Below are 26,433 nucleotides of genomic sequence, written 5' to 3'. Positions count from 1 at the left end.
AGGTCAGGTGGAGAATGCTGCATCTGAGGATCCACTGGGTGCGGTTATAGAGTCTTGGGTAGCTTGGCAGGGGTATTGGACAAGTTGTGAGTAGACCTTCTGCAGTGTTCTATGTTCTTATGTGGGACAGCGATGAAGAAGTTTCTTGGCAAGTGGTTCAGCTATGTTATAGAAGCCATTGTTCTGGTTGAAATTGTTGGTTATAGAGATAAGCGATGATTCCAGGATTCTGTTTGTGACTTGAAAAAGCCCACTGTGTGGGCGAAACGTTGTCAATAAAGGATCATATTAAACTTCATATGTGTTTAAGTTTCCATAGTGTCGGTATTTTATACCATTTATTTTCATAAGTTAAATAATGTAGAACTTAGCCATACAGATTGCGAAAAGGACTTGGGGGTTATGGTAAGCAGCAACCTTAAACCAAGACGACAGCAATGCCTAAGCGTACGCAATAAGGCAAATAGATTACTGGGATTTATATCAAGAAGTGTAAGCAACAGAAGTCCAGAGGTCATACTGCAGCTTTATACATCATTAGTAAGGCCTCACCTAGATTATGCAGCTCAATTCTGGTCTCCATATTACAGAATGGACATAAATTCGTTAGAAAACATTCAGCGTAGAATAACTAAATTAATACATAGCATTAGAAATCTTCCTTATGAAGAAAGATTGAAGACTCTTAAGTTACATTCACTTGTTAGACGAAGAATGAGGGGAGACCTGATCGAAGTGTATAAGTGGAAGATAAGGTATTAATAAGGTCTTGAGGATATCTCTCGATGAAATTAAGACACAGGTGCAACATCTGGGTATCTTTATTGTAGACGTTTCGCCATCCAGTGGCTTTATCAATACAAATTCTAGGACATAACTTGAAGAAAGTAGAACTATGTACAGAAGATGAGATAATCAGTCCCTCAACCTTGGAGTAGGTGCGAAGAGCACCGTAGTCGTGGAGATACTGAAGCAGAAGCAAGGAGCCTGGCGCTTATATAGTAACGTCAGGTGTAGCAGACGAGGGCATAGTCACTGGTTGGCGGGATTCCCCAGTGGAAGTAGGTCCTTCCCAAAGAGATGGGTTAGTTGTAGTAGTAGTTGTCGTAGTCGTGAAGGATATCTCTCCAAGAGAGAACCTGCAGTAATGGATTTAAATTAGATAAATTTAGATTTAGAAAGGACATAGGAAAGTATTGGTTTGGAAATAGGGTAGTTGATGAGTGGAACAGTCTACCTAGTTGGGTTGAAAGTTAAGACACTTGTGCAACATCAACCTGGTTATCTTTATTGTAAACGTTTCGCCTATGTTGCATAAGTGTCTCAATTCTACAACTTGTCGGTTTTTCAAACCATTCATCAATCACATCCCACTAACAAAATATTCTACCCAAGAAATAAGGTTAATTATTTGTCCAATATATTATTAAACTCTAACAAAATTTTATTAATTATAAATGAATCTAATGTATATAAACCTAAGAAAATATTCATATTATTTTCAAAACTGCTTTTTATGAAACAAGATTCAATTATATTTCTGTCAACCATGGACTTGCTTGATACAACTTTCTCAACTTTTTGAAAATCAATTGGATGGTTAAAATCTCTCACATGAATAAAGTCCAAGCCCCTCGCCCACAAAACCTCCTTTACCCCCTCCATGCAATCCTACAGTAGGATTGCGTGGTCCTGTGGGTTAGAGCGTCATGTGATTGTCACCCACCATGAGGCGGGCCAAAACGACATGGGTCCGAATCCTCGCAGTGTTGTTATTGATTAAATACTACTCGTCCGTGGTTAAAATAATATATATGTATTTATTTATTTATGTTTCTTCTACAGGATGTGAATTACCACTGTTGGGTGCAGGCAGAGACTGTCTCTTCATAACTGGCGAGGCTACTCAAGCAACAGATTTTGCCAGGGAGTGTGAGATTGCGGGAGGTGAGGCTGTCAGTCTTACTGACTCTCACATCCAGGCCATCCAAGATTATATTGATCCTGTCTTGTGTAAGTGCTGTATATATATATATATATATATATATATATATATATATATATATATATATATATATATATATATATATATATATATATATATATATATATATATATATGTTTAGATGTGAATATCTCTCTTTGTATATACACTAACAGGAGTATATCTCGGTTTATATACACTGAGAGGTGTTTGTCTCTTAGTGTATAAGTAATGAGAGGTGAGAGGTGTGTATATCTCAGTGTATATACACTGTTTAAAGAATGAAAGTATTCTTGACTAATGGTGTACATGTGACATACAGCCTTAATGACCCTCGTGTAGTAGATGGATTTGAAGTCCCATTAACCAGTAAACCAGTCTTAATAACCCACATGTAGCAGACACTTGTAACCCCATTAACCAATAAACCAGTCTTAATAACCCACATGTAGCAGACACTTGTAACCCCATTAACCAGTAAACCAGTCTTAATAACCCACATGTAGCAGACACTTGTAACCCCATTAACCAGTAAACCAGTCTTAATAACCCACATGTAGCAGACACTTGTAACTCCATTAACCAGTAAACCAGTCTTAATAACCCACATGTAGCAGACACTTGTAACTCCATTAACCAGTAAACCAGTCTTAATAACCCACATGTAGCAGACACTTGTAACTCCATTAACCAGTAAACTAGTCTTAATAACCCACATGTAGCAGACACTTGTAACCCCATTAACCAGTAAACCAGTCTTAATAACCCACAAGTAGCAGACACTTGTAACTCCATTAACCAGTAAACCAGCCTTAATAACCCACATGTAGATAAATTAGACACATGTGCAACTCTTGGGTAACTTTATTAAGGAAACGTTTCGCCGCACAGTGGCTTCATCAGTCCATACACAGGAGAAGCTTGTTAAATTAGACACATGTGCAACTCTTGGGTATCTTTATTGAGGAAACGTTTCGCCACACAGTGGCTTCATCAGTCCATACATAGGAGAAACTTGAAGAACAGGAGGAGAATGAGATAATCAGTCCCTCAACCTTGAGTCGACGTGGTCAGTCCATCAATCTTGAATAGAATACGGCATATGAGCGGAGAAGCAGCTTATGAACCGTATGGCAGGAGAGGTGCAGCAGTCGTAGGTGGTGTCACATTTGTTCAATGTGGAAGTAGGTCGTGCCCAAGGGTTAGGCACGACACTGCAACTTCTTGGGATCTTAATACTTGGGAATTCTTCGCTTGCCTAACCCTTGGGCACGACCTACTTCCACATTGAACAAATGTGACACCACCTACGACTGCTGCACCTCTCCTGCCATACGGTTCATAAGCTGCTTCTCCGCTCATATGCCGTATTCTATTCAAGATTGATGGACTGACCACGTCGACTCAAGGTTGAGGGACTGATTATCTCATTCTCCTCCTGTTCTTCAAGTTTCTCCTATGTATGGACTGATGAAGCCACTGTGTGGCGAAACGTTTCCTCAATAAAGATACCCAAGAGTTGCACATGTGTCTAATTTAACAACATGTCGGTTCTTTGAACCATTCATCTACAGGAGAAGCTTGAAGAATAGGAGGAGAATTAGGTAATCAGTCCCTCAACCTTAAGTCGATGTGGTCAGTCCATCAATCTTGAGTAGAATACGGCATATGAGCGGAGAAGGAGCTTATAAACCGTAGGTAGGAGAGGTGCAACAGTCATACGTGGTGTCACATTTGCCCAATGTGGAAATGTGACACCACCTATGACTGCTGCACCTCTCCTACCTACGGTTTATAAGCTCCTTCCCCGCTCATATGCCGTATTCTACTCAAGATTGATGGACTGACCACATCGACTTAGGGTTGAGGGACTGATTACCTCATTCTCCTCCTATTCTTCAAGCTTCTCCTGTGTATGGACTGATGAAGCCACTGTGTGGCGAAACGTTTCCTTAATAAAGTTACCCAAGAGTTGCACATGTGTCTAATTTATCAACGTGTCGGTTCTGTGAACAATTCATCTACAACCCACATGTAGCAGACACTTGTAACCCCATTAACCAGTAAACCAGCCTTAATAACCCACATGTAGCAGACACTTGTAACCTCATTAACCAGTAAACCAGCCTTAATAACCTACATGTAGCAGACACTTGTAACCCCATTAACCAGTAAACCAGCCTTAATAACCCACATGTAGAAGACACTTGTAACCCCATTAACCAGTAAACCAGCCTTAATAACCCACATGTAGAAGACACTTGTAACCCCATTAACCAGTAAACCAGCCTTAATAACCCACATGTAGAAGACACTTGTAACCCCATTAACCAGTAAACCAGCCTTAATAACCCACATGTAGAAGACACTTGTAACCCCATTAACCAGTAAACCAGCCTTAATAACCCACATGTAGAAGACACTTGTAACCCCATTAACCAGTAAACCACCCTTAATAACCCACATGTAGAAGACACTTGTAACCCCATTAACCAGTAAACCAGCCTTAATAACCCACATGTAGAAGACACTTGTAACCCCATTAACCAGTAAACCAGCCTTAATAACCCACATGTAGAAGACACTTGTAACCCCATTAACCAGTAAACCAGCCTTAATAACCCACATGTAGAAGACACTTGTAACCCCATTAACCAGTAAACCAGCCTTAATAACCCACATGTAGAAGACACTTGTAACCCCATTAGCCAGTAAACCAGCCTTAATAACCCACATGTAGAAGACACTTGTAACCCCATTAACCAGTAAACCAGCCTTAATAACCCACATGTAGAAGACACTTGTAACCCCATTAACCAGTAAACCAGCCTTAATAACCCACATGTAGAAGACACTTGTAACCCCATTAACCAGTAAACCAGCCTTAATAACCCACATGTAGAAGACACTTGTAACCCCATTAACCAGTAAACCAGCCTTAATAACCCACATGTAGAAGACACTTGTAACCCCATTAACCAGTAAACCAGCCTTAATAACCCACATGTAGAAGACACTTGTAACCCCATTAACCAGTAAACCAGCCTTAATAACCCACATGTAGAAGACACTTGTAACCCCATTAACCAGTAAACCAGTCTTAATAACCCACATGTAGCAGACACTTGTAACCCCATTAACCAGTAAACCAGCCTTAATAACCCACATGTAGCAGACACTTGTAACCCCATTAACCAGTAAACCAGCCTTAATAACCCACATGTAGCAGACACTTGTAACCCCATTAACCAGTAAACCAGCCTTAATAACCCACATATAGCAGACACTTGTAACCTCATTAACCAGCAAACCAGTCTTAATAACCCACATATAGCAGACACTTGCAACCTCATTAACCAGTAAACCAGCCTTAATAACCCACATGTAGCAGACACTTGCAACTTCATTAACCAGTAAACCAGTCTTATTAACCCACATATAGCAGACACTTGTAACCCCATTAACCAGTAAACCAGCCTTAATAACCCACATGTAGCAGAAACTTGTAACCCCATTAACCAGTAAACCAGCCTTAATAACCCACATGAAGCAGACACTTGTAACCCCATTAACCAGCCATTCTTCCATCAAGATAAGACAACCACTGACCATTTTCTTGTTTTTCAGTGAAGAACGTTGGAGTCTGGGTGACCGGACCATTCTCCATAACCAGGAAATTTCTCTGGCCGGACGGAACCCGTGTCAACATGCGCCAGGTCATGGGTACGACGTGGGACCACGACTCATTCTGTCTCTATATCACTTCTAACATAAAGTTCCCGTTCTCTCTAGGCTACTGCAATCACTTTAAGAGAGTTCTATGTAAAGTGAGAGTTAAGTAACTCCCAGGAGCCCATGGTGAACTGAAGGACGTCCTTCACGCTACAGAGGTGAACTGAAGGACGTCCTTCACGCTACAGAGGTGAAGTGAAGGACGCCCTTCACGCTACAGAGGTGAACTGAAGCATTTCGTCCACATTGCTTCCGAAATTGAATTTTTTTTTTTCACACAAATCTCAAACAAAATTCTCTCACAATTCAGGGAAGAAAATTTTATGTTAATAAAAATAATGCTGAATCGTATAGAGGTATTATTAAATTGCCAAATTCCACCCCTTCTCAAAAATAAGTGAACCGGTCTATTATGGTCTAGTAATCTCAAAAATAGGAGGTTGACCGGTCCACTATGGTCAAGTGGTCTCGAGAACAACGAATGTACTGGCCCACTCTGGTCCTACAGTCACTAAAATAGGAGGTGGACCGGTCCACTATTGTGTACCATATATCCATCCACAGGATGGATATGTGGTACACAATAAACTAGCCACTACCATCCACAGGATGGATATATGGTACACAATAAACTAGCCACTACCATCCACAGGATGGATATGTGGTACACAATAAACTAGCCACTACCATCCACAGGATGGATATATGGTACACAATAAACTAGCCACTACCATCCACAGGATGGATGTATGGTACACAATAAACTAGCCACTACCATCCACAGGATGGATGTATGGTACACAATAAACTAGCCACTTCACCAGCAAAATCTCAACTATAATCTCTACATACAGAGTGTCGTTCTTCATTTAGTTAGCGTTGTGTTATCTTGTGTGTTGTTCAGTGTCTTTTTAAGATAAGAAATAGATAAGTAAAGAAAAATGATATTTGCTGATAACAGAAGCAGCTGGTTATTTGTAGACTTAAGTGTATGCACTCAGTTAGGAGTGATCGGTCACTGTTACTACACACTACTAGAGTAGTTGTACTCAGAGGTGAGCACACAGAGTTGCTACACACTACTAGAGAGTGCTTGTGCTCAGCCAGTGTTCACTCAGCATTACTACACACTACTAGAGAGTGCTTGTACTCAGCCAGTGCTCACTCAGCACTGCACTCACACACTCCTGAGGATTCCCACAGCTCAGATATTCTCAGTAAGCATTTATCAGAATATTTTCACAGTTCTACCATGCGCTAAACCCGTTTGAGCTATCAAATTTCCAATGTGACGAGGACATTTACAGACGCACTCGAAAAGAGTACTAAAACACGTAACAAAGGTAGAGTGAACCCTTGTTTACAAAGGTTCTCCTAAGATGGGTTTTCAATTTCCAACTGTGGACCCTTGTTCCTGTGTTCCATTTCTGAAACATTCAAACCCTGTCCACTCTGTCAGTTCCTCTCAGTATTTTATACATTGTTATCATGTCTTCCCTATCCCTCCTATCCTCTAGGGTCATCAGGTTAAGTTCCCTTAATCTCTTCTCGTAAGACATACCTCTCAGTTCCGGGACTAGTCTTCTTGTAATCTTTTTCACTTTCTCGACTTTCTTGACTTGTTTGACCAGTTGTGGGTTCCATACTGGCGCTGCATACTCCAGTATGGGCCTGACGTACATGGTGTATAGTGTCGTGAATGATTCCTCACTCACATGTCGATATGCTGTTCTCAGGTTTGCCAGGCGCCCATATGCTGAAGTAGCTATTTGAGTGATGTGTGCCTCAGGGACATGCTCTGTATAATGCTTACCCCAAGATCCTTTTCTTTAAGTGAAGTTTGCAGCCTTTGCTCCCCTAACCTGTACTCCATTTGCGGTCTTCCTTGTCCTTCCCCAATCTTTATGACTTTGCATTTGCTGGGGTTTAACTCTAGGAGCCAGTTACTGGACCAGGTTTGCATCCTGTCCAGATCCCTTTGTAGTCCTGCCTGATCCTCATCAAATTGTGTGTGTGTGTGTGCTCATCTATTTGTGGTTGCAGGGGTCGAGACTCAGCTCCTGGCCCCGCCTCTTCACCCAGTGCTACTAGGTTCTCTCTCTCCCTGCTCCATGAGCTTTATCCTACCTCATCATAAAGCTATGTATGGTTCCTGCCTCCACTACCTCACTTGCTAGACTATTCCACTTCCTGACTGCTCTATGACTGAAGAAATACTTCCTAACATCTCTTTGACTCATCTGGGTCTTCAACTTCCAATTGTGATCCCTTGTTTCTGTGTCCCCTCTCTGGAACATTCAGTCTCTGTCCACCTTGTCTATTCCACGCAGTATTTTGTATGTTGTTATCATGTCTTCCCTAACCCTCCTGTCCTTCAGTGTCGTCAGGCAGATTTCCCTCAATCTTTTTTCACAGGACATTCTCCTTAGCTCTGGAACTAACCTTGTCGCAAACCTTTGCACTTTCTCTAATTTCTTGACGTGCTTGATCAAGTGTGGGTTCCAAACAGGTGCTGCATACTCCAATATGGACCTAACATTCACGGTGTACAGTGTCTTGAACGATTCCTTACTAAGGTATCGGAATGCTAATCACAGGTTTGCCAGGCGCCCATATGCTGCAGCGGTTATCTGGTTGATTCATGCTTCCGGGGACATGCTCGGTGTTATGGTCACCCCAAGATCTTTCTCCTTGACTGAGGTTTGCAGTCTTTGGCCACCTAGCTTATACACCGTCTGCGGTCTTCTTTGCCCTTCTCCGATCTTCATGACTGTCCAGTCTGTCCAGGTCTCTTTGAAGTCCTACCTGATCCTCATCTGATTTAATTCTCCTCATTAACTTCTCATCATTTGCGAACACGTGATGCAGTTCAGCCTCAGGTAGAGTGGGTAGAGGTCTCACAAACAGGGACACTTCTGAGTCTAACCCTTCCATCATGTCATGTGTGTGCGCGTGTAAGAGAGTGTGTGTGCGTGAATGTGTGTGAAAGAGAGAGAGCGAGAGTGTTTGAGAAAGAATGATATATATATATATATATATATATATATATATATATATATATATATATATATATATATATATATATATATATATATATATATATATATATATATATATATATATATATATATATATATAACCACCCCATTTTTTTGTTACGGGTTTTTAAACAAAAAATGTATTTATAAATAAGAAAAGATTTTTTGCATTTTTCGCCAGGTTCCAGCAATATTTTAGAAATGCTGGAGTATATATGAGACTCCTTGAAGCACAGGGTAAGGTAAATCTCACTTCACTACTGACAGTTTATAACCCATTTGTTTTTTCAGGTATTTCATGCCTATGTACACCCCAGGTATACTCCAGGTACACCCCAGGTATACTCCAGGTTTACTCCAGGTATACTCCAGGTTTACTCCACGCTTAGACTCTCCATAGATTTTATTTCTGTTTGCTCGACGGGTCCTACTGGACCCTACAGTACTCAAAATAGCAAGGGTCACCCCGATCCACAAAGGAGGAGACCAAACAGAGTTGAATAACTATAGGCCAATATCCAACTTACACCCTCTCTCAAAAATCTTTGAAAAATTAATTCATAAACGAATCTACTCCTACCTTATCTCCCAAAACATACTCAACCCCTGCCAATTTGGATTCAGGCCTAATAAAAATACTAATGATGCTATTATACACATGCTAGAACATATATATACTGCAATAGAGAAAAAAGAAGTCCCACTGGGGATCTTCATTGACTTACGTAAAGCTTTTGATACAGTTGACCATGACTTGCTCCACGTAAAATTGTCACACTATGGTATAAGAGGGCACTCCCTCAACTACGTCAAGTCATACCTCAGCAACAGAAGTCAATATGTGTATGCAAATGGGGCAAACTCTTCTGCGCAACCAATTACAGTTGGTGTCCCACAGGGAAGTGTCCTTGGCCCTCTTCTCTTTCTCCTATACATAAATGACCTTCCAAATGCTTCGCAATTACTCAAACCCACACTATTTGCAGATGACACTACATACGTCTTCTCTCACCCGAGCCCAGTCACGCTAGCCAATACTGTAAATACCGAATTACAGAAAATATCTACCTGGATGAGGACTAACAAACTTACACTAAACATTGACAAAACCTACTTCATTCAGTTTGGTAACAGAGCTACAGATGTCCCTCTTAACATAACGATAAACGGATCACCTATCACAAAACTAACAGAGGGAAAATTCTTAGGAATCCACCTTGATAATAGACTCAAATTTCATACACATATACAACAAATTTCTAAGAAAATTTCCAAGACTGTAGGCATACTATCGAAGATACGGTACTATGTTCCACAGTCAGCCCTCCTGGCCCTATATCACTCTCTTATTTACCCCTATCTCACCTATGGAATTTGTGCATGGGGCTCAACAACAATTAACCATCTCAGACCACTAATTACTCAACAAAAGGCTGCAGTTAGAATGATAACAAATTCTCACTACAGGCAGCACACTCCACCAATATTCAATACACTAAACCTACTCACCATACAAAACATCCATACTTATTACTGCACCTATTACATACATAGAACACTTAACTCTGATATTAACCCTCCCCTCAAACATCTCCTTGCCAACCTCAACAGAACACATGACCATAACACAAGGCACAGATCACTCTTTGATGTTCCTCGTGTCCATCTCACACTATGCAAAAACTCAATGCACATAAAAGGCCCTAAAATCTGGAATTCATTACCTGTAAATATAAAAGAAACACTACCTGTTTATAAATTCAAGTCTCTTCTCAAAGATCACTTACTCACCCAAAACCAAATAAATACTGAATAACTGAACCTTATAAATTGTATATCTTAAATGTTTCTCACAATTATATCACATAAATGTTAAACCTAAAACCCAATCTAACTTTATTATTTTTTAAATACACTACCTAACAGAATACTCCATACGACTGAATGTACAACAATGCATGCAACCATATGACCTGTCTTTGTAATACTCATTTGTGCTTTATAGTAATCTGTTTACATTAATGTTTTATCACTGATTTCATCATTGCTTAGTTAATCTTAAGTTAATTTTAAGCCAGTCCGTAATGCTATGCATAGTATAAGTGGCTTTGGCATACTGCTCTTATCTGTATTTTTTTGTACCTCTGTATGTGTGCTCAAATTGGAAATAAATAAATAAATAAATAAATACTAGCCAGGGCCTACTGTATGGGTCCTACTGGACCATACTAGTCAGGGCCTACTGTACGGGTCCTACTGGACTATACTAGTCAGGGCATACTGTACGGGTCCTACTGGACCATACTAGTCAGGGCCTACTGTACGGGTCCTACTGGACCATACTAGTCAGGGCCTACTGTACGGGTCCTACTGGACTATACTAGTCAGGGCCTACTGTACGGGTCCTACTGGACCATACTAGTCAGGGCCTACTGTACGGGTCCTACTGGACCATACTAGTCAGGGCCTACTGTACGGGTCCTACTGGACCATACTAGTCAGGGCCTACTGTACGGGTCCTACTGGACCATACTAGTCAGGGCCTACTGTACGGGTCCTACTGGACCATACTAGTCAGGGCCTACTGTACGGGTCCTACTGGACCATACTAGTCAGGGGTTACTGTACGGGTCCTACTGGACCATACTAGTCAGGGCCTACTGTACGGGTCCTACTGGACCATACTAGTCAGGGGTTACTGTACGGGTCCTACTGGACCATACTAGTCAGGGCTTAATGTACTACTGGACCATACTAGTCAGGGCCTACTGTACGGGTCCTACTGGACCATACTGTCCCCTCAAGGAAGGTTCCTTGATGTTGGTGAGGGGCTCTTGATTTAGGGAATTGGATCCGTGCTCCAGTTCCCCAAATTAAGCCTGAATGCCTTCCACATCCCCCCCAGGCGCTGTATAATCCTCTGGGTTTAGCGCTTCCCCCTTGATTATAATAATAATAATACTGGACCATACTAGTCAGGGCCTACTGTACGGGTCCTACTGGACCATACTAGTCAGGGGTTACTGTACGGGTCCTACTGGACCATACTAGTCAGGGGTTACTGTACTTACAGTGTTCAATTGCTCGTGGAAGAACTTCAGGTTGGACACAGAGAGCACTGAATGAACACACAACACTGAGTGATCACATTGAACGCCGAGTGAACACACAGAACACTGAATGAGCACACAGAATACTAAGTGAAGAAATTACTTTGTACACTACTCGTACAGGTAAATGTACATTGAGAGATACACACCTTTAAGTATACATTAAATTCAAAAGAGACACTGAGATAAGTATCATCATAGCTAATGACTCAAGAGCTTAATCTCAACACTGAGATCAAGAAATCTCACTGTCATGGTGACGGTCACGCTGGTATATCAGCTTGATCTCATGGTGACATGCAATCACAGTGACACACACACACAGACACACACACACACACACACACACACACACACACACACACATACACACACACACACACACACACACACACACACACACACACACACACACACACACATACCAGTTTGGAATCCACCCCTAGTCAAGCACGTCAAGAAATTAGAGAAAGTGCAAAGGTTTGCAACAAGACTAGTCCCAGAGCTACGGGGATTGTCCTACGAAGAAAGGTTGAGGGAAATCGGCCTGACGACACTGGAGGACAGGAGGGTCAGGGGAGACATGATAACGACATATAAAATACTGCGCGGAATAGACAAGGTGGACAAAGACGGGATGTTCCAGAGATGGGACACAGACACAAGAGGTCACAATTGGAAGTTGAAGACTCAGATGAATCAAAGGGATGTTAGGAAGTATTTCTTCAGTCATAGAGTAGTCAGGCCGTGGAATAGCCTAGAAAGTGACGTATTGGAGGCGGGAACCATACATAGTTTTAAGGCGAGGTATGCTAGAGCTCATGGGGCAGGGAGAGAGAGGACCTAGTAGCAATCAGCGAAGAGGTGGGGCCAGGAGCTGTGACTCGACCCCTGCAACCACAAATAGGTGAGTACAAATGGGTGAGTACACACCCACACACACACACACACACACACACACACACACACACACACACACACACACACACACACACACACACACACACACACACACACACACACACATGTGTGTGTGTGTATGTGCTTGCTAGGACTTTGCAGTCTTAACAAGCGTCCTTTGGAAACATTCTGCTGGGATTTCTTACTCATTTCTGCAACTTTGCAAGCTCCTGATTGAAACCAACTCAGCTCGGTTTTGGCATTCAACAAGGCTGTGAAGCAGCACGAATATACATCAGCAACATGTCCGTTGAAAAAGTCTTGATCAAATTAGACTTTGCCAAAGCTTTCAACTTAGAAGGGATGCTGCTCTCCAAGCAGTTTCTAGGCATTTCCCTTCCCTCTATCCCTTCATACAATCGTGTTATAGTGTGGCTTCTAAACTATTGTTTGGGGACCATGAAATTGACTCATGTGTGGGTGTGCAACAGGGGGGACCCTCTCGCCCCCTTTGTATTCTGTTTGGTCATCAAGGAAGTCACAGAAGCACTCTCCAGTGAGCTCAATATCTGGTTCCTGGACGACGGTACCATGGCTGGCACAACAGAATCTCTCCTAGAAGACATCAGTAAAATTAAAGACATGGGAGAAAGCCTGGGCCTTTCTTTAAACCCCACCAAATGTGAAATAGTTTCTACCAATCAATAGATGATCCAGAATATTAGTGCCGTTTTACCAGGAGCACGAGCCAATGATCTAGCCAATAGCACTCTCCTTGGTGCTCCTGTTGGGCCCAGTGCCATTGATCTGATCCTAGAAAAAACAATCTCAGACCTCCAGACGATGGAAAACAGGATGAAAGACATCGATACACATGATACCTTGTACGTACTCACCAGGTGCCTGTCAATCCCAAAACTTATCTACTTCCTGAGATGCTCCCCAGCCTTCAGCAGTTATATATATATCTATATATATATATATATATATATATATATATATATATATATATATATATATATATATATATATATAAGTAGTGATGGAGGCGGCTCAGTGGCTCCTGCGGCTGAGCGGTCTCTTCCTGAGCGGTCTCCTCCTGAAAGGGCTGCGACTGAGTGGCTCCTTTTCCAGAGTGGCTCCTTTTCACACCTATGTGCTAATGACCTTAACCCTGCCCACGACCCCCGCCCATGACCCCCGCCCACGACCCCGCCCACGACCCCCACCCACAACCCCCACCCGCGCCCCCCGCGCCCCCCCGCGCCCCCCCGCGCCCCCCCCCGCGCCCCTTCCGCGCCCCCCCCGCGCCCCCCGGGCCCCCTCCGCCCGTCGCGTCGACCCACCGGCCCCGCCGCGCCCTCGCGCCCTGCCCCCGCCCCTCGCGCCCCGCCCGCGCCTTCTGCTGCGCCTTCTGCTGCGCCTTCTGCAGCGTCGTCCGGATCGCCCCCGCGCCCCGAATTTTTTTCCGATTTTTTTCAAATTTGTATTGAATTTCTTGTGCTCTCCTCGGGTCAAATTTTTGAGGTTCCCCCCTCCCACTTTCACCCCCATCCCAAATTTTTTCGATTTTTTTTCTCCATAATACAAAGACTCCATTTCCTCGGATCAAATTTTTGGCTACCCCTCCTTCCACCCCCCCAATTTTTTTTCTCGATAATACAAAGACTCCAATTCCTTGGATCAAGGTTTTCTCGATAATATCAAGTCTCCATCTCCTCGGATCAAGTTTTTTGGATTCCCCCCTCTGGGTATAAGCATTCAAAATGGACTCCCACTTGCATCAAGGTTTTCTCGATAATACAAAGACTCCAGTTCCTCGGATCAAGCTTTTGGATTCCCCCCTATGGGGTTTCGAAATTCTTATGATCTCCTTGGATCAAGGTTTTCTCCTCCATCTCCTCAGATTAAGTTTTTGGATTCCCCCCTCTCAGGGTAAGCATTCAAATGAACTCCTCCTATGGGGCATGGTACTTTCTCTTACTACAGGTCTAAACAAGTGTGACGTCACCCCACCTGTGCTTACTCGGCGGTCAGTGACGTCACGTGATGACCTCACACATACAGGCTGAATCTTGTCGACTTCCCCCTATGTCAGTGACGTCACGCAATGACCCCACACACACAGGCTGAACCTTGTCGACTTCCCCATCTCAGTATTACACATTTCATATACAACATAGGGAAAACATTTTCACTCTTAACCCAGGATAATCCAAATAATTTCACATTTTTTCGTTAATACCCACAACAATCCACAATTTCTTTACAACACAAGTCTAGACATTTTTCTCGTTTTAACTATTTCATCTCAGGTCACTCCCCACGAAGTAACCTTCTCTCTCTCCTCCTCCCCACCCTCCCGAACCCTCACACTCCAACCAACACCTCACAATTTTCACTCATAACCCCCAATTTTTCTCGTTTTAACTATTTCATCAGAAAGTCACCACAACACTTATAACCACTTTTCGATAAATTCACTAGTCACAATTTTACATATTAAGAAAGTTAATATGCACACACACCTCACTTTACTTTGAACACCTTCAAAAACACTCTCATAAATCATTTGAATACTCACAAAAATACCTTTGAACATTTCCAAACAACACTGAAACACTTCCAAAATATCATTTTGAATACTCCCAAATAAGATTTGACATCTCTAATTTATCTGCACTTACACATTTCATTAAATTACAACTCATCCCCCCAAACTCCTCCCTCAGTCTCCAGACTTCACAACATTATCACAAAAACTAACTCAAACACTTTACTTTGAACATCACCAAAAAAACACCATCAATTACCTTTAAATACTCCAAAAACATCATTCAAACACCCCCAAATCACCTCTGAATACTCCCAGAACACCTTCATAAGTACTCTTGCACATCATTTGAACACCTTCAAAAACACCTTTGAATAACCTCAAAACACCATTTGAGTACTCCCAAATACACCACTGAATACTACTAAAACACCACTGATTACACTCAAAACACCACCAAAATCACCATAAACTAAGATCAACACCCACATCCCACAACACCCACAACCCACAACACCCACATCACCCACAACCCACATCACCCACACCCCACAATTTTTTCTCGTTTTAACTAATTTCATCAGAAAGTCACAACAACAACACACTTATAATCACTTTTCAACAACTCTAGTTCGACAACAACACCCACAACCCACAACACCCACACCACCCACAACCCACAACACCCACACCCCACAATTTTTTCTCGTTTTAACTAATTTCATCAGAAAAAGTCACAACAACAACCCACTTACAACATCTTTTTTGGTATCTCTAGTTCGACAACAACACCCACAACACCCACATCCCACAACACCGACAACCCACATCACCCACACCCCACAACACCCACAACCCACATCACCCACACCCCACAACACCCACAACCCACATCACCCACACCCCACAACACACACAACCCACATCACCCACACCCCACAATATTTTTCTCGTTTTAACTAATTTCATCAGAAAAAGTCACATCAACAACCCACAACTTATAACCACTTTTCAGCATCTCTAGTTCGACAACAACACCCACAACCCACAACACCCACATCCCACAACACCCACATCCCACATCACCCACACCCCCACAACAACTACCCACAATTTATAACCACTTTTTTCGGTATCTCTAGTTCGACAACAACACCCACAACCCACAACACCCACAACACCCACAACCCACAATTTTTTTTCTCGTTTTAACTAATTTCATCAGAAAAAGTCACATCAACAACCCACAACTTATAACCACTTTTTCGACATCACTAGTTCGACAACAACACCCACAACCACCAACACCCCACAACCCACAATTTTTTTTCTCGTTTTAACTAATTTCATCAGAAAAAGTCACAAAAACAACCCACTTATATCATCTTTTTTGGTATCTCTAGTTCGACTACATTACCCACAACCCTCATCAATTACCAATTTATTCACTATTTTTTCCCCTTCTTTTTACTGAATCTTAAATGTAAAACACATTCCTCTTTACATTACTAAAATTCTAATAAAATCCTCTCCATACCCATCTCCTGGTATCCACATAAATTGATATTATACTCGAATCAACTAATCTCACTACCCAACTATTGCGACATGTTTCAACACCCTCCATTCTTTTCCAATATATCATAACTTTTCAATTCTATAATTTCTTTTTAAAATATTCACACATTACCTTTATTTTCAGTAAAATCTCCCCATATTTCATTAAATTTCTAATACAACCCTCCCCATACCCCTCTCCATCTCACCCGCATTTCTTCACATCCACTCACCCATCTTCCAACACACTTCTTCTGAACACACACAAAAATCACATTTCACATCCACAAATGCATCTCATCACCCATCTCAAATCCACTAAAATCACTGTAACCAAGATATTCACAAAACTCTATGACCACCTAACACACACACACACACACACACACACACACACGCACACACACACACACACACACACACACACACACACACACACACACACACACACACACACACACACACACACACACACACACACACACACACACACCTCACTTTACTTTGAACACCTTCAAAACACTCTCATACATCATTTGAGACCACCTTTTCTCAATATCTCTCATCCACAACCTTTATCATCTCACTACAGAACAACCCCAAGATTACTTCGAACACTCTCATAAATCATTTGAATACTCACATAAACACCTTTGAACATTTCCAAACAACACTGAAGCACTTCCAAAATATCATTTTGATTACTCCCAAATAAGATTTATCATCTCTAATTTATCTACACTTACACATTACATTAACTGAAATTACAACACATCCACCATACTACTCCCTCAGTCTCCAGACTTTACAACATTAACACAAAAACTAACTCAGACACTTATGACATGAGACATTTTACCAAAACTAACACAAACACATATCCGTTATATCTCCAATATCTAAGATCACCACAATCAAGACGTTTGCCAAATTCTATAACCCCACCACTAAGATCACACATTTTTTTTTGTACACATTCTCTTAAAACATCATCATAACGAAGATCACTAATACTATCTATACTTTTACTAAGATCACATAACATTTTGTCTTCTCTAACTCACCCACCAATTCACATTCTCATTCACTCTTACACATTTCATTAACCGAAATTACATCTCATCCACCAAACTCCTCCCTCATTCTCCAGACTTTACAACATTAGCACAAAAAAAAAACTAACTCATACACTTATGACATGAGACATTACCATATCTAGTGATATGTGATATATGATAGTGATATGTTATAGTGCTCATGTTATGTTATAGATGTTGGTGGAAGTGTTGTGGTATTTTTGTGTATGTCTTATTTTTGTGCGAATGTTTAAAAAATAAGTGTTTTCAGTGATCATAGTAGTTTTGAGATGCATGATCTTAGATTTTTGGTGATCTTGGTGATGAGTGTTGATAGATGACGGTAAACATGATATGGAATTGGTGATCGTGATTTTTGTGTGAATAATTATAAAAATGTGTGTTTTCTGTGATCTTGGTGGTGGGGTCATAAAATCTGGTAATCGTCTTGGATATAGTGTTCTTAGATAATGTAGGGTACAGCAGGTTGAAACAAGGTGGGTTGGGTGTGATGTTACCAACCACCAAGTAACACAATGGGAGTGTGACGTCACTGGAGATGAGCTCGTCGGTCCTGTGAGGTGAGACATCGTGTGTTGGTGGTAGTGAGGTGAGTGCGCTTAGATATTGTCAAATATGATTTTTTTTGTGTGAAATGTTTATAAAAATGAGTGTTTTCTGTGATACTAGTGATTTTTGAGGTAAGTGAACATGGGTGATTGTAGTTGGTGGTTGTCTTAGATTATGTGTGTGTACAAGATATGTTTTCAGTTGATGGTGATCATGTACTAAGTGTTTGCGTATTAGGTTTGTGTTCATGCTTTTTTTTTTTATGCGCCAAATGGGGAGGGAGTTCTTGGTTATAGTGATTTGAGGAGATTTCTATAAAAAGGATGTTAGATGGTGATGTTAAACTTAGTTTCTGGTGATTTTGAGTGTGATTTGGTAGTATTCAGTGGTGATTTGGTAGTAATCAGTAGTGTTTTGGGAGTATTCGGAGGTGTTTGATGGTGTTTTTTGAAGGTGTTCAAATGATGTGCAGAGTATTTTTTGAAGATGATCAGTGGTGTTCAGAGTTGGTTCAAAGTTAGTCAGTGTGTTAGATATGGTAATGTCTCATGTCATAAGTGTATGAGTTAGTTTTTTTTTGTGCTAATGTTGTGAAGTCTGGAGAATGAGGGAGGAGTTTGGGGGGATGAGATGTAATTTCGGTTAATGAAATGTGTAAGTGTGAATGAGAATGTGAATTGGTGGGTGAGTTAGAGAAGACAAAATGTTATGTGATCTTAGTAAAAGAATAGATAGTATTAATGATCTTCGTTATGATGATGTTTTAAGAGAATGTGTACAAAAAAAAATGTATGATCATAGTGTTGGGGTTATAGAATTTGGCAAACGTCTTGATTGTGGTGATCTTATATATTGGAGATATAACAGATATGTGTTTGTGTTAGTTTTGGTAAAATGTCTCATGTCATAAGTGTCTGAGTTAGTTTTTGTGTTAATGTTGTAAAGTCTGGAGACTGAGGGAGTAGTATGGTGGATGTGTTGTAATTTCAGTTACTAAAGCCCTTTACCGGGCAGGACCGAGTATAGTCGGTCCTCATAACATGGTTTTTTGTGCACGTCCTCCGACTCCCCCAGCACATCTAGGTTCCCGTTCTCTATTTCTGACCAATCACAGACCTTCCCTGAGTCGCCCAGGCTGAGCGGTGATGGCGGCTGCTCGCTTCCCATTGGTCAAGAGAGCAGAATGTAAACACTTCTACCTTGCCGGCGCCAAACTCGTGTTTCTCGGTTGAGTGCTCCTTATATACTGATGCATTTCACCCTGTACAATGTCGGTAAGTACTGATTTGTGTGTCTAGTGCGTAAATGAATAGTTTAGCCATATTTTGATATATATATGAAGGCGTTGTGAAGCATACTACGAGTGCACCATGCAAATGAAAAAAGTGCAACAAAATAGGACCAAGTACAGTCGTTCCTGCCCTTTTAGGTGCAGTTTTCAAGTTTCGGTATATAAATATTTCCATAAAATTTGGTAGTGTATATATGAATTCAGTAATGGTCTGGGTGTGTACAGAACATTTTTATTGTCCTTCCAGATCAATAAGAAATTGTTCTACGGTGAGTCCTCCAAGGATAAGTCGAAATTTGTCTGTGTTTGGGATGATAGTGACTCAGATCAAGACCCAGATGACCTGGAAGCAGTGGAAACTGATAATGAATACTTGCCACAAGATGCAGAGGTGCCAACAGACGAGGAGGAAGCTATGCCACCATCCAAAAAGAAGAAATTGAACAAGAAGAAAATACTTGCTTACATGCAAGTATTGCAGCAACAAGAATAATCATGTCATATCTTCATTTTCCTGTGCCACATGCAAAGTAAATCTATCCATCAAGAAGGATAGAAATTGTTTCATAAAGAGTCATTGCAGAAATTAGTGATGTAAAAAGATTGTTCTTTCTCAGGGAACTCAGGAATATTTCATTTGTAAGTTGTATCCCATTGCAATGTGTCATTGTTGATAAGTAGTTCCTATTTCTATTTTTTTACTGCTTACAAATTGTTCAGAAACAAGTTCCATTTATGTTTTTTATATTGTCTACTTGTATAATAAATTTAAAAAATGTTTATTTCGTTTTTTTTCAACAATTGCAACCTTGCAACATTCTAAATTGTTATACCCCAAACGGGCAGGACCGAATATACTCGGTCTTCGAATATCTGCAATTGCCCGAGATGTTACTTTCACAACTCCGTTTGGATGGTCCCAGTGACCTTACATCGAGTGGCTCTATCTCCTCATACGAAATCACTTTCAAAATCTGCATTTTAGTCTGCCTTGCCCTCTGAAGGGTAATGTAATGTGTAAGTGTAGATAAATTAGAGATGATAAATCTTATTTGGGAGTAATCAAAATGATATTTTGGAAGTGCTTCAGTGTTGTTTGGAAATGTTCAAAGGTGTTTATGTGAGTATTCAAATGATTTATGAGAGTGTTCGAAGTAATCTTGGGGTTGTTCTGTAGTGAGATGATAAAGGTTGTGGATGAGAGATATTGAGAAAAGGTGGTCTCAAATGATGTATGAGAGTGTTTTGAAGGTGTTCAAAGTAAAGTGATGTGTGTGTGTGTGTGTGTGTGTGTGTGTGTGTGTGTGTGTGTGTGTGTGTGTGTGTGTGTGTGTGTGTGTGTGTGTGTGTTAGGTGGTCATAGAGTTTTGTGAATATCTTGGTTACAGTGATTTTAGTGGATTTGAGATGGGTGATGAGATGCATTTGTGGATGTGAAATGTGATTTTTGTGTGTGTTCAGAAGAAGTGTGTTGGAAGATGGGTGAGTGGATGTGAAGAAATGCGGGTGAGATGGAGAGGGGTATGGGGAGGGTTGTATTAGAAATTTAATGAAATATGGGGAGATTTTACTGAAAATAAAGGTAATGTGTGAATATTTTAAAAAGAAATTATAGAATTGAAAAGTTATGATATATTGGAAAAGAATGGAGGGTGTTGAAACATGTCGCAATAGTTGGGTAGTGAGATTAGTTGATTCGAGTATAATATCAATTTATGTGGATACCAGGAGATGGGTATGGAGAGGATTTTATTAGAATTTTAGTAATGTAAAGAGGAATGTGTATTACATTTAAGATTCAGTAAAAAGAAGGGGAAAAAATAGTGAATAAATTGGTAATTGATGAGGGTTGTGGGTAATGTAGTCGAATTAGAGATACCAAAAAAGATGATATAAGTGGGTTGTTTTTGTGACTTTTTCTGATGAAATTAGTTAAAACGAGAAAAAAAATTGTGGGTTGTGGGTGTTGGTGGTTGTGGGTGTTGTTGTCGAACTAGTGATGTCGAAAAAGTGGTTATAAGTTGTGGGTTGTTGATGTGACTTTTTCTGATGAAATTAGTTAAAACGAGAAAAAAAAATTGTGGGTTGTGGGTGTTGTGGGTTGTGGGTGTTGTTGTCGAACTAGAGATACCGAAAAAAGTGGTTATAAGTTGTGGGTAGTTGTTGTGGGGGTGTGGGTGATGTGGGATGTGGGTGTTGTGGGATGTGGGTGTTGTGGGTTGTGGGTGTTGTTGTCGAACTAGAGATGCTGAAAAGTGGTTATAAGTTGTGGGTTGTTGATGTGACTTTTTCTGATGAAATTAGTTAAAACGAGAAAAAAATTGTGGGGTGTGGGTGATGTGGGTTGCGTGTGTTGTGGGGTGTGGGTGATGTGGGTTGTGGGTGTTGTGGGGTGTGGGTGATGTGGGTTGTGGGTGTTGTGGGATGTGGGTGTTGTTGTCGAACTAGAGATACCGAAAAAGTGGTTATAAGTTGTGGGTTGTTGTGCCTTTTTCTGATGAAATTAGTTAAAACGAGAAAAAATTGTGGGTTGTGGGTGTTGTGGGATGTGGGTGTTGTGGGTTGTGGGTGTTGTGGGATGTGGGTGTTGTGGGTTGTGTTTGTTGTGGGTTGTGGGTGTTGTGGGTGTTGTGGGATGTGGGTTGTGGGTGTTGTTGTCTAACTAGAGTTGTTGAAAAGTAATTATAAGTTGTGGGTTGTTGTTGTTGTGACTTTGTGATGAAATTAGTTAAAACGAGAAAAAATTGTGGGTTGTTGGTTATGTGGGTTGTGGGTGATGTGGGATGTGGGTGTTGTGGGTTGTGGGTGTTGTGGGATGTGGGTGTTGATCTTAGTTTATGGTGATTTTGGTGGTGTTTTGAGTGTATTCAGTGGTGTTTTAGTAGTATTCAGTGGTGTAATTGGGAGTACTCAAATGGTGTTTTGAGGTTATTCGAAGGTGTGATTATAAGTTGTGGGTTGTTGTTGTTGTTGTGACTTTCTGATGAAATTAGTTAAAACGAGAAAAAAAAATTATGGGGTGTGGGTGATGTGGGTTGTGTGTGTTGTGGGGTGTGGGTGATGTGGGTTGTGGGTGTTGTGGGGTGTGGGTGATGTGGGTTGTGGGTGTTGTGGGATGTGGGTGTTGTGGGTGTTGTTGTCGAACTAGAGATACCGAAAAAGATGTTATAAGTGGGTTGTTGTTGTGACTTTTTCTGATGAAATTAGTTAAAACGAGAAAAAAATGTGGGGTATGGGTGTTGTGGGTTGTGGGTGTTGTGGGTGTGGGTTGTGGGTGTTGTTGTCGAACTAGAGTTGTTGAAAAGTGATTATAAGTGTGTTGTTGTTGTGACTTTCTGATGAAATTAGTTAAAACGAGAAAAAATTGTGGGGTGTGGGTGATGTGGGTTGTAGGTGATGTGGGTGTTGTGGGTTGTGGGTGTTGTGGGATGTGGGTGTTGATCTTAGTTTATGGTGATTTTGGTGGTGTTTTGAGTGTATTCAGTGGTGTTTTAGTAGTATTCAGTGGTGTATTTGGGAGTACTCAAATGGTGTTTTGAGGTTATTCAAAGGTGTTTTTGAAGGTGTTCAAATGATGTGCAAGAGTACTTATGAAGGTGTTCTGGGAGTATTCAGAGGTGATTTGGGGGTGTTCGAATGATGTTTTTGGAGTATTTAAAGGTAATTGATGGTGTTTTTTTGGTGATGTTCAAAGTAAAGTGTTTGAGTTAGTTTTTGTGATAATGTTGTGAAGTCTGGAGACTGAGGGAGGAGTTTGGGGGGATGAGTTGTAATTTAATGAAATGTGTAAGTGCAGATAAATTAGAGATGTCAAATCTTATTTGGGAGTATTCAAAATGATATTTTGGAAGTGTTTCAGTGTTGTTTGGAAATGTTCAAAGGTATTTTTGTGAGTATTCAAATGATTTATGAGAGTGTTTTTGAAGGTGTTCAAAGTAAAGTGAGGTGTGTGTGCGTATTAACTTCGTAATATGTAAAATTGTGACTAGTGAATTTATCGAAAAGTGGTTATAAGTGTTGTGGTGACTTTCTGATGAAATAGTTAAAACGAGAAAAATTGGGGGTTATGAGTGAAAATTGTGAGGTGTTGGTTGGAATGTGAGGGTTCGGGAGGGTGGGGAGGAGGAGAGAGAGAAGGTTACTTCGTGGGGAGTGACCTGAGATGAAATAGTTAAAACGAGAAAAATGTCTAGACTTGTGTTGTAAAGAAATTGTGGATTGTTGTGGGTATTAACGAAAAAATGTGAAATTATTTGGATTATCCTGGGTTAAGAGTGAAAATGTTTTCCCTATGTTGTATATGAAATGTGTAATACTGAGATGGGGAAGTCGACAAGGTTCAGCCTGTGTGTGTGGGGTCATTGCGTGACGTCACTGACATAGGGGGAAGTCGACAAGATTCAGCCTGTATGTGTGAGGTCATCACGTGACGTCACTGACCGCCGAGTAAACACAGGTGGGGTGACGTCACACTTGTTTAGACCTGTAGTAAGAGAAAGTACCATGCCCCATAGGAGGAGTTCATTTGAATGCTTACCCTGAGAGGGGGGAATCCAAAAACTTAATCCGAGGAGATGGAGGAGAAAACCTTGATCCAAGGAGATCATAAGAATTTCGAAACCCCATATGGGGGAATCCAAAAGCTTGATCCGAGGAATTGGAGTCTTTGTATTATCGAGAAAACCTTGATGCAAGTGGGAGTCCATTTTGAATGCTTATACCCAGAGGGGGGAGTCCAAAAAACTTGATCCGAGAAGATGGAGACTTGGTATTATCGAGAAAACCTTGATCCAAGGAATTGGAGTCTTTGTATTATCGAGAAAAAAAAATTGGGGGGTGGAAGGAGGGGTAGCCAAAAATTTGATCCGAGGAATTGGAGTCTTTGTATTATCGAGAAAAAAAAATCGAAAAAAATTGGGATGGGGGTGAAAGTGGGAGGGGGGAACCTCAAAAATTTGACCCGAGGAGAGCACAAGAAATTCAAAACAAATTTGAAAAAAATCGGAAAAAAATTCGGGGCGCGGGGGCTATCCGGACGACGCTGCAGAAGGCGCAGCAGAAGGCGCGGGCGGGGCGCAAGGGGCGCGGATGGGGTGCGAGGGCGCGGCGTGGCTGGTGGGTCGGCGCGACGGGCGGGGGGGCGCGGGGGGCGCGGGTGAGGGGCTCCGGGGGCGTGGGTGGGGGCGCGGGGGGCGCGGGTGGGGGCGCGGGGGCCGTGGATGGGGGTCGTGGGCAGGGGTCGTGGGCGGGGATCGTGGGCAGGGTTAAGGTCATTAGCATATAGGTGTGAAAAAGGTCATTAGCACATAGGTGTGAAAAGGAGCCACTCAGGAAAAGGAGCCACTCAGCCGCAGGAGCCACTGAGCCGCCTCCATCACTACTTCATATATATATATATATATATATATATATATATATATATCTGCTTATATATATATATATATACATTATATATATATACATGTGTATATATGCATATATATATATACATATATATATATATATATATATATATATATATATATATATATATATATATATATATATATATGTATATATATATATATATATATATATATATATATACATAAATATATATATATGCATATATATATATACAAATATATGTATATATATATATATATATATATATATATATATATATATATATATATATATATATATATATATGCATATATATCTATATATATATATATATATATATATATATATATATATATATATATATATATATATATATATATATATATATATATATATATATATATATATATATATATAACTCAAACTTGACAATCAATCCACTAGGAATTTTTATTGACCTAAGAAAAGCTTTTGACACAGTAGACCACGACATCCTACTCCACAAACTTGACCATTACGGTATAAGAGGCCATGCGCTTGCTTATATCAAATCTTACCTTACTAATAGGTATCAGTATGTCACCATTAAAGACAGCATCAACAACACGGCCACTTGATACTGGAGTTCTGCAGGGAAGTGTCCTTGGTACCCTGCTCTTCCTCATATACATCAATGATCTTCCAAACGTATCCCAACACCTGAAACCCATTCTCTTTGCTGACGACACGACTTATGTCATCTCTCACCCTAATCTTGCCACCCTCAACACCATTATTAACGAGGAGCTGATCAAAATATCGACTTGGATGACAGCCAATAAACTTATGCTTAACACTGACAAAACCTACTATATTATGTTTGGTAGCAGAGCAGGAGATGCACAAATTAATATTAAGATCGACAACACTCTAATTACCAGACATAATGAGGGCAAATTCCTAGGCCTATACCTTGACAACAACCTGAATTTCAGCACCCATATCCAACACATAACCAAAAAAGTATCCAAAACGGTTGGGATCCTCTCCAAGATACGATACTACGTGCCGCAAAATGCCCTTCTCACACTATACCACTCACTTATTTATCCATACCTCACCTATGCTATTTGTGCTTGGGGATCAACTGCAGCAACACACCTAAAGCCAATAATAACCCAACAAAAAGCTGCAATAAGAATAATCACTAAATCCCATCCCTGGCAACACCCCCCCCCCACTCTTCATAGATCTAAA

General features: G+C 40.9%; 2 protein-coding genes and 1 long non-coding RNA gene across 10 annotated transcripts in view; 2 read left to right on the top strand and 1 right to left on the bottom strand.

The window, feature by feature from the left end:
• The window catches only part of LOC128697095 (uncharacterized), a 56,202-nt gene extending 49,770 nt beyond the window's left edge, over positions 1-6,432 (top strand). The window contains exons 6-7 of the mRNA XM_070095315.1: positions 1,846-2,013; positions 5,612-6,432. Of these exons, the coding sequence (XP_069951416.1) occupies positions 1,846-2,013; positions 5,612-5,826 (383 nt within the window). The 3' untranslated portion in view covers positions 5,827-6,432. The remainder of the gene's footprint in view (positions 1-1,845; positions 2,014-5,611) is intronic.
• LOC138854117 (uncharacterized) lies at positions 515-6,618 on the bottom strand. Of its 4 annotated transcripts, none has more exons than XR_011393331.1 (3): positions 6,492-6,577; positions 5,594-5,789; positions 515-1,139 (listed from the first exon to the last, which is right to left on the bottom strand). It is a non-coding gene; the product is annotated as an uncharacterized lncRNA (long non-coding RNA). The 4 variants fall into 4 exon arrangements; XR_011393330.1 differs by lacking the exon at positions 6,492-6,577 and adding an exon at positions 6,448-6,489 and having other exon boundaries at positions 5,594-5,802; XR_011393332.1 differs by lacking the exon at positions 6,492-6,577 and adding an exon at positions 6,448-6,489.
• Positions 6,619-6,705: 87 nt separating this feature from the next.
• LOC128697053 (major facilitator superfamily domain-containing protein 8) overlaps positions 6,706-26,433 on the top strand; it is a 90,757-nt gene continuing 71,029 nt past the window's right edge. For 2 of the 5 annotated variants that reach the window (XM_070095307.1, XM_070095305.1), the window contains exon 1: positions 6,706-6,933. The gene's annotated coding sequence lies outside the window, so the exon portion shown is untranslated. The remainder of the gene's footprint in view (positions 6,934-26,433) is intronic. The other 3 variants (XM_053788573.2, XM_070095306.1, XM_053788574.2) reach the window with 3 other exon arrangements.

Source organism: Cherax quadricarinatus, chromosome 49 (genome assembly GCF_038502225.1).
Source record: "Cherax quadricarinatus isolate ZL_2023a chromosome 49, ASM3850222v1, whole genome shotgun sequence".
In the NCBI taxonomy this organism is placed as follows: Eukaryota; Metazoa; Arthropoda; class Malacostraca; order Decapoda; family Parastacidae; genus Cherax; species Cherax quadricarinatus.
The sequence above is the reverse complement of the archived record's forward strand: the minus strand, read 5'-3'. Positions and strand labels throughout refer to the sequence as shown.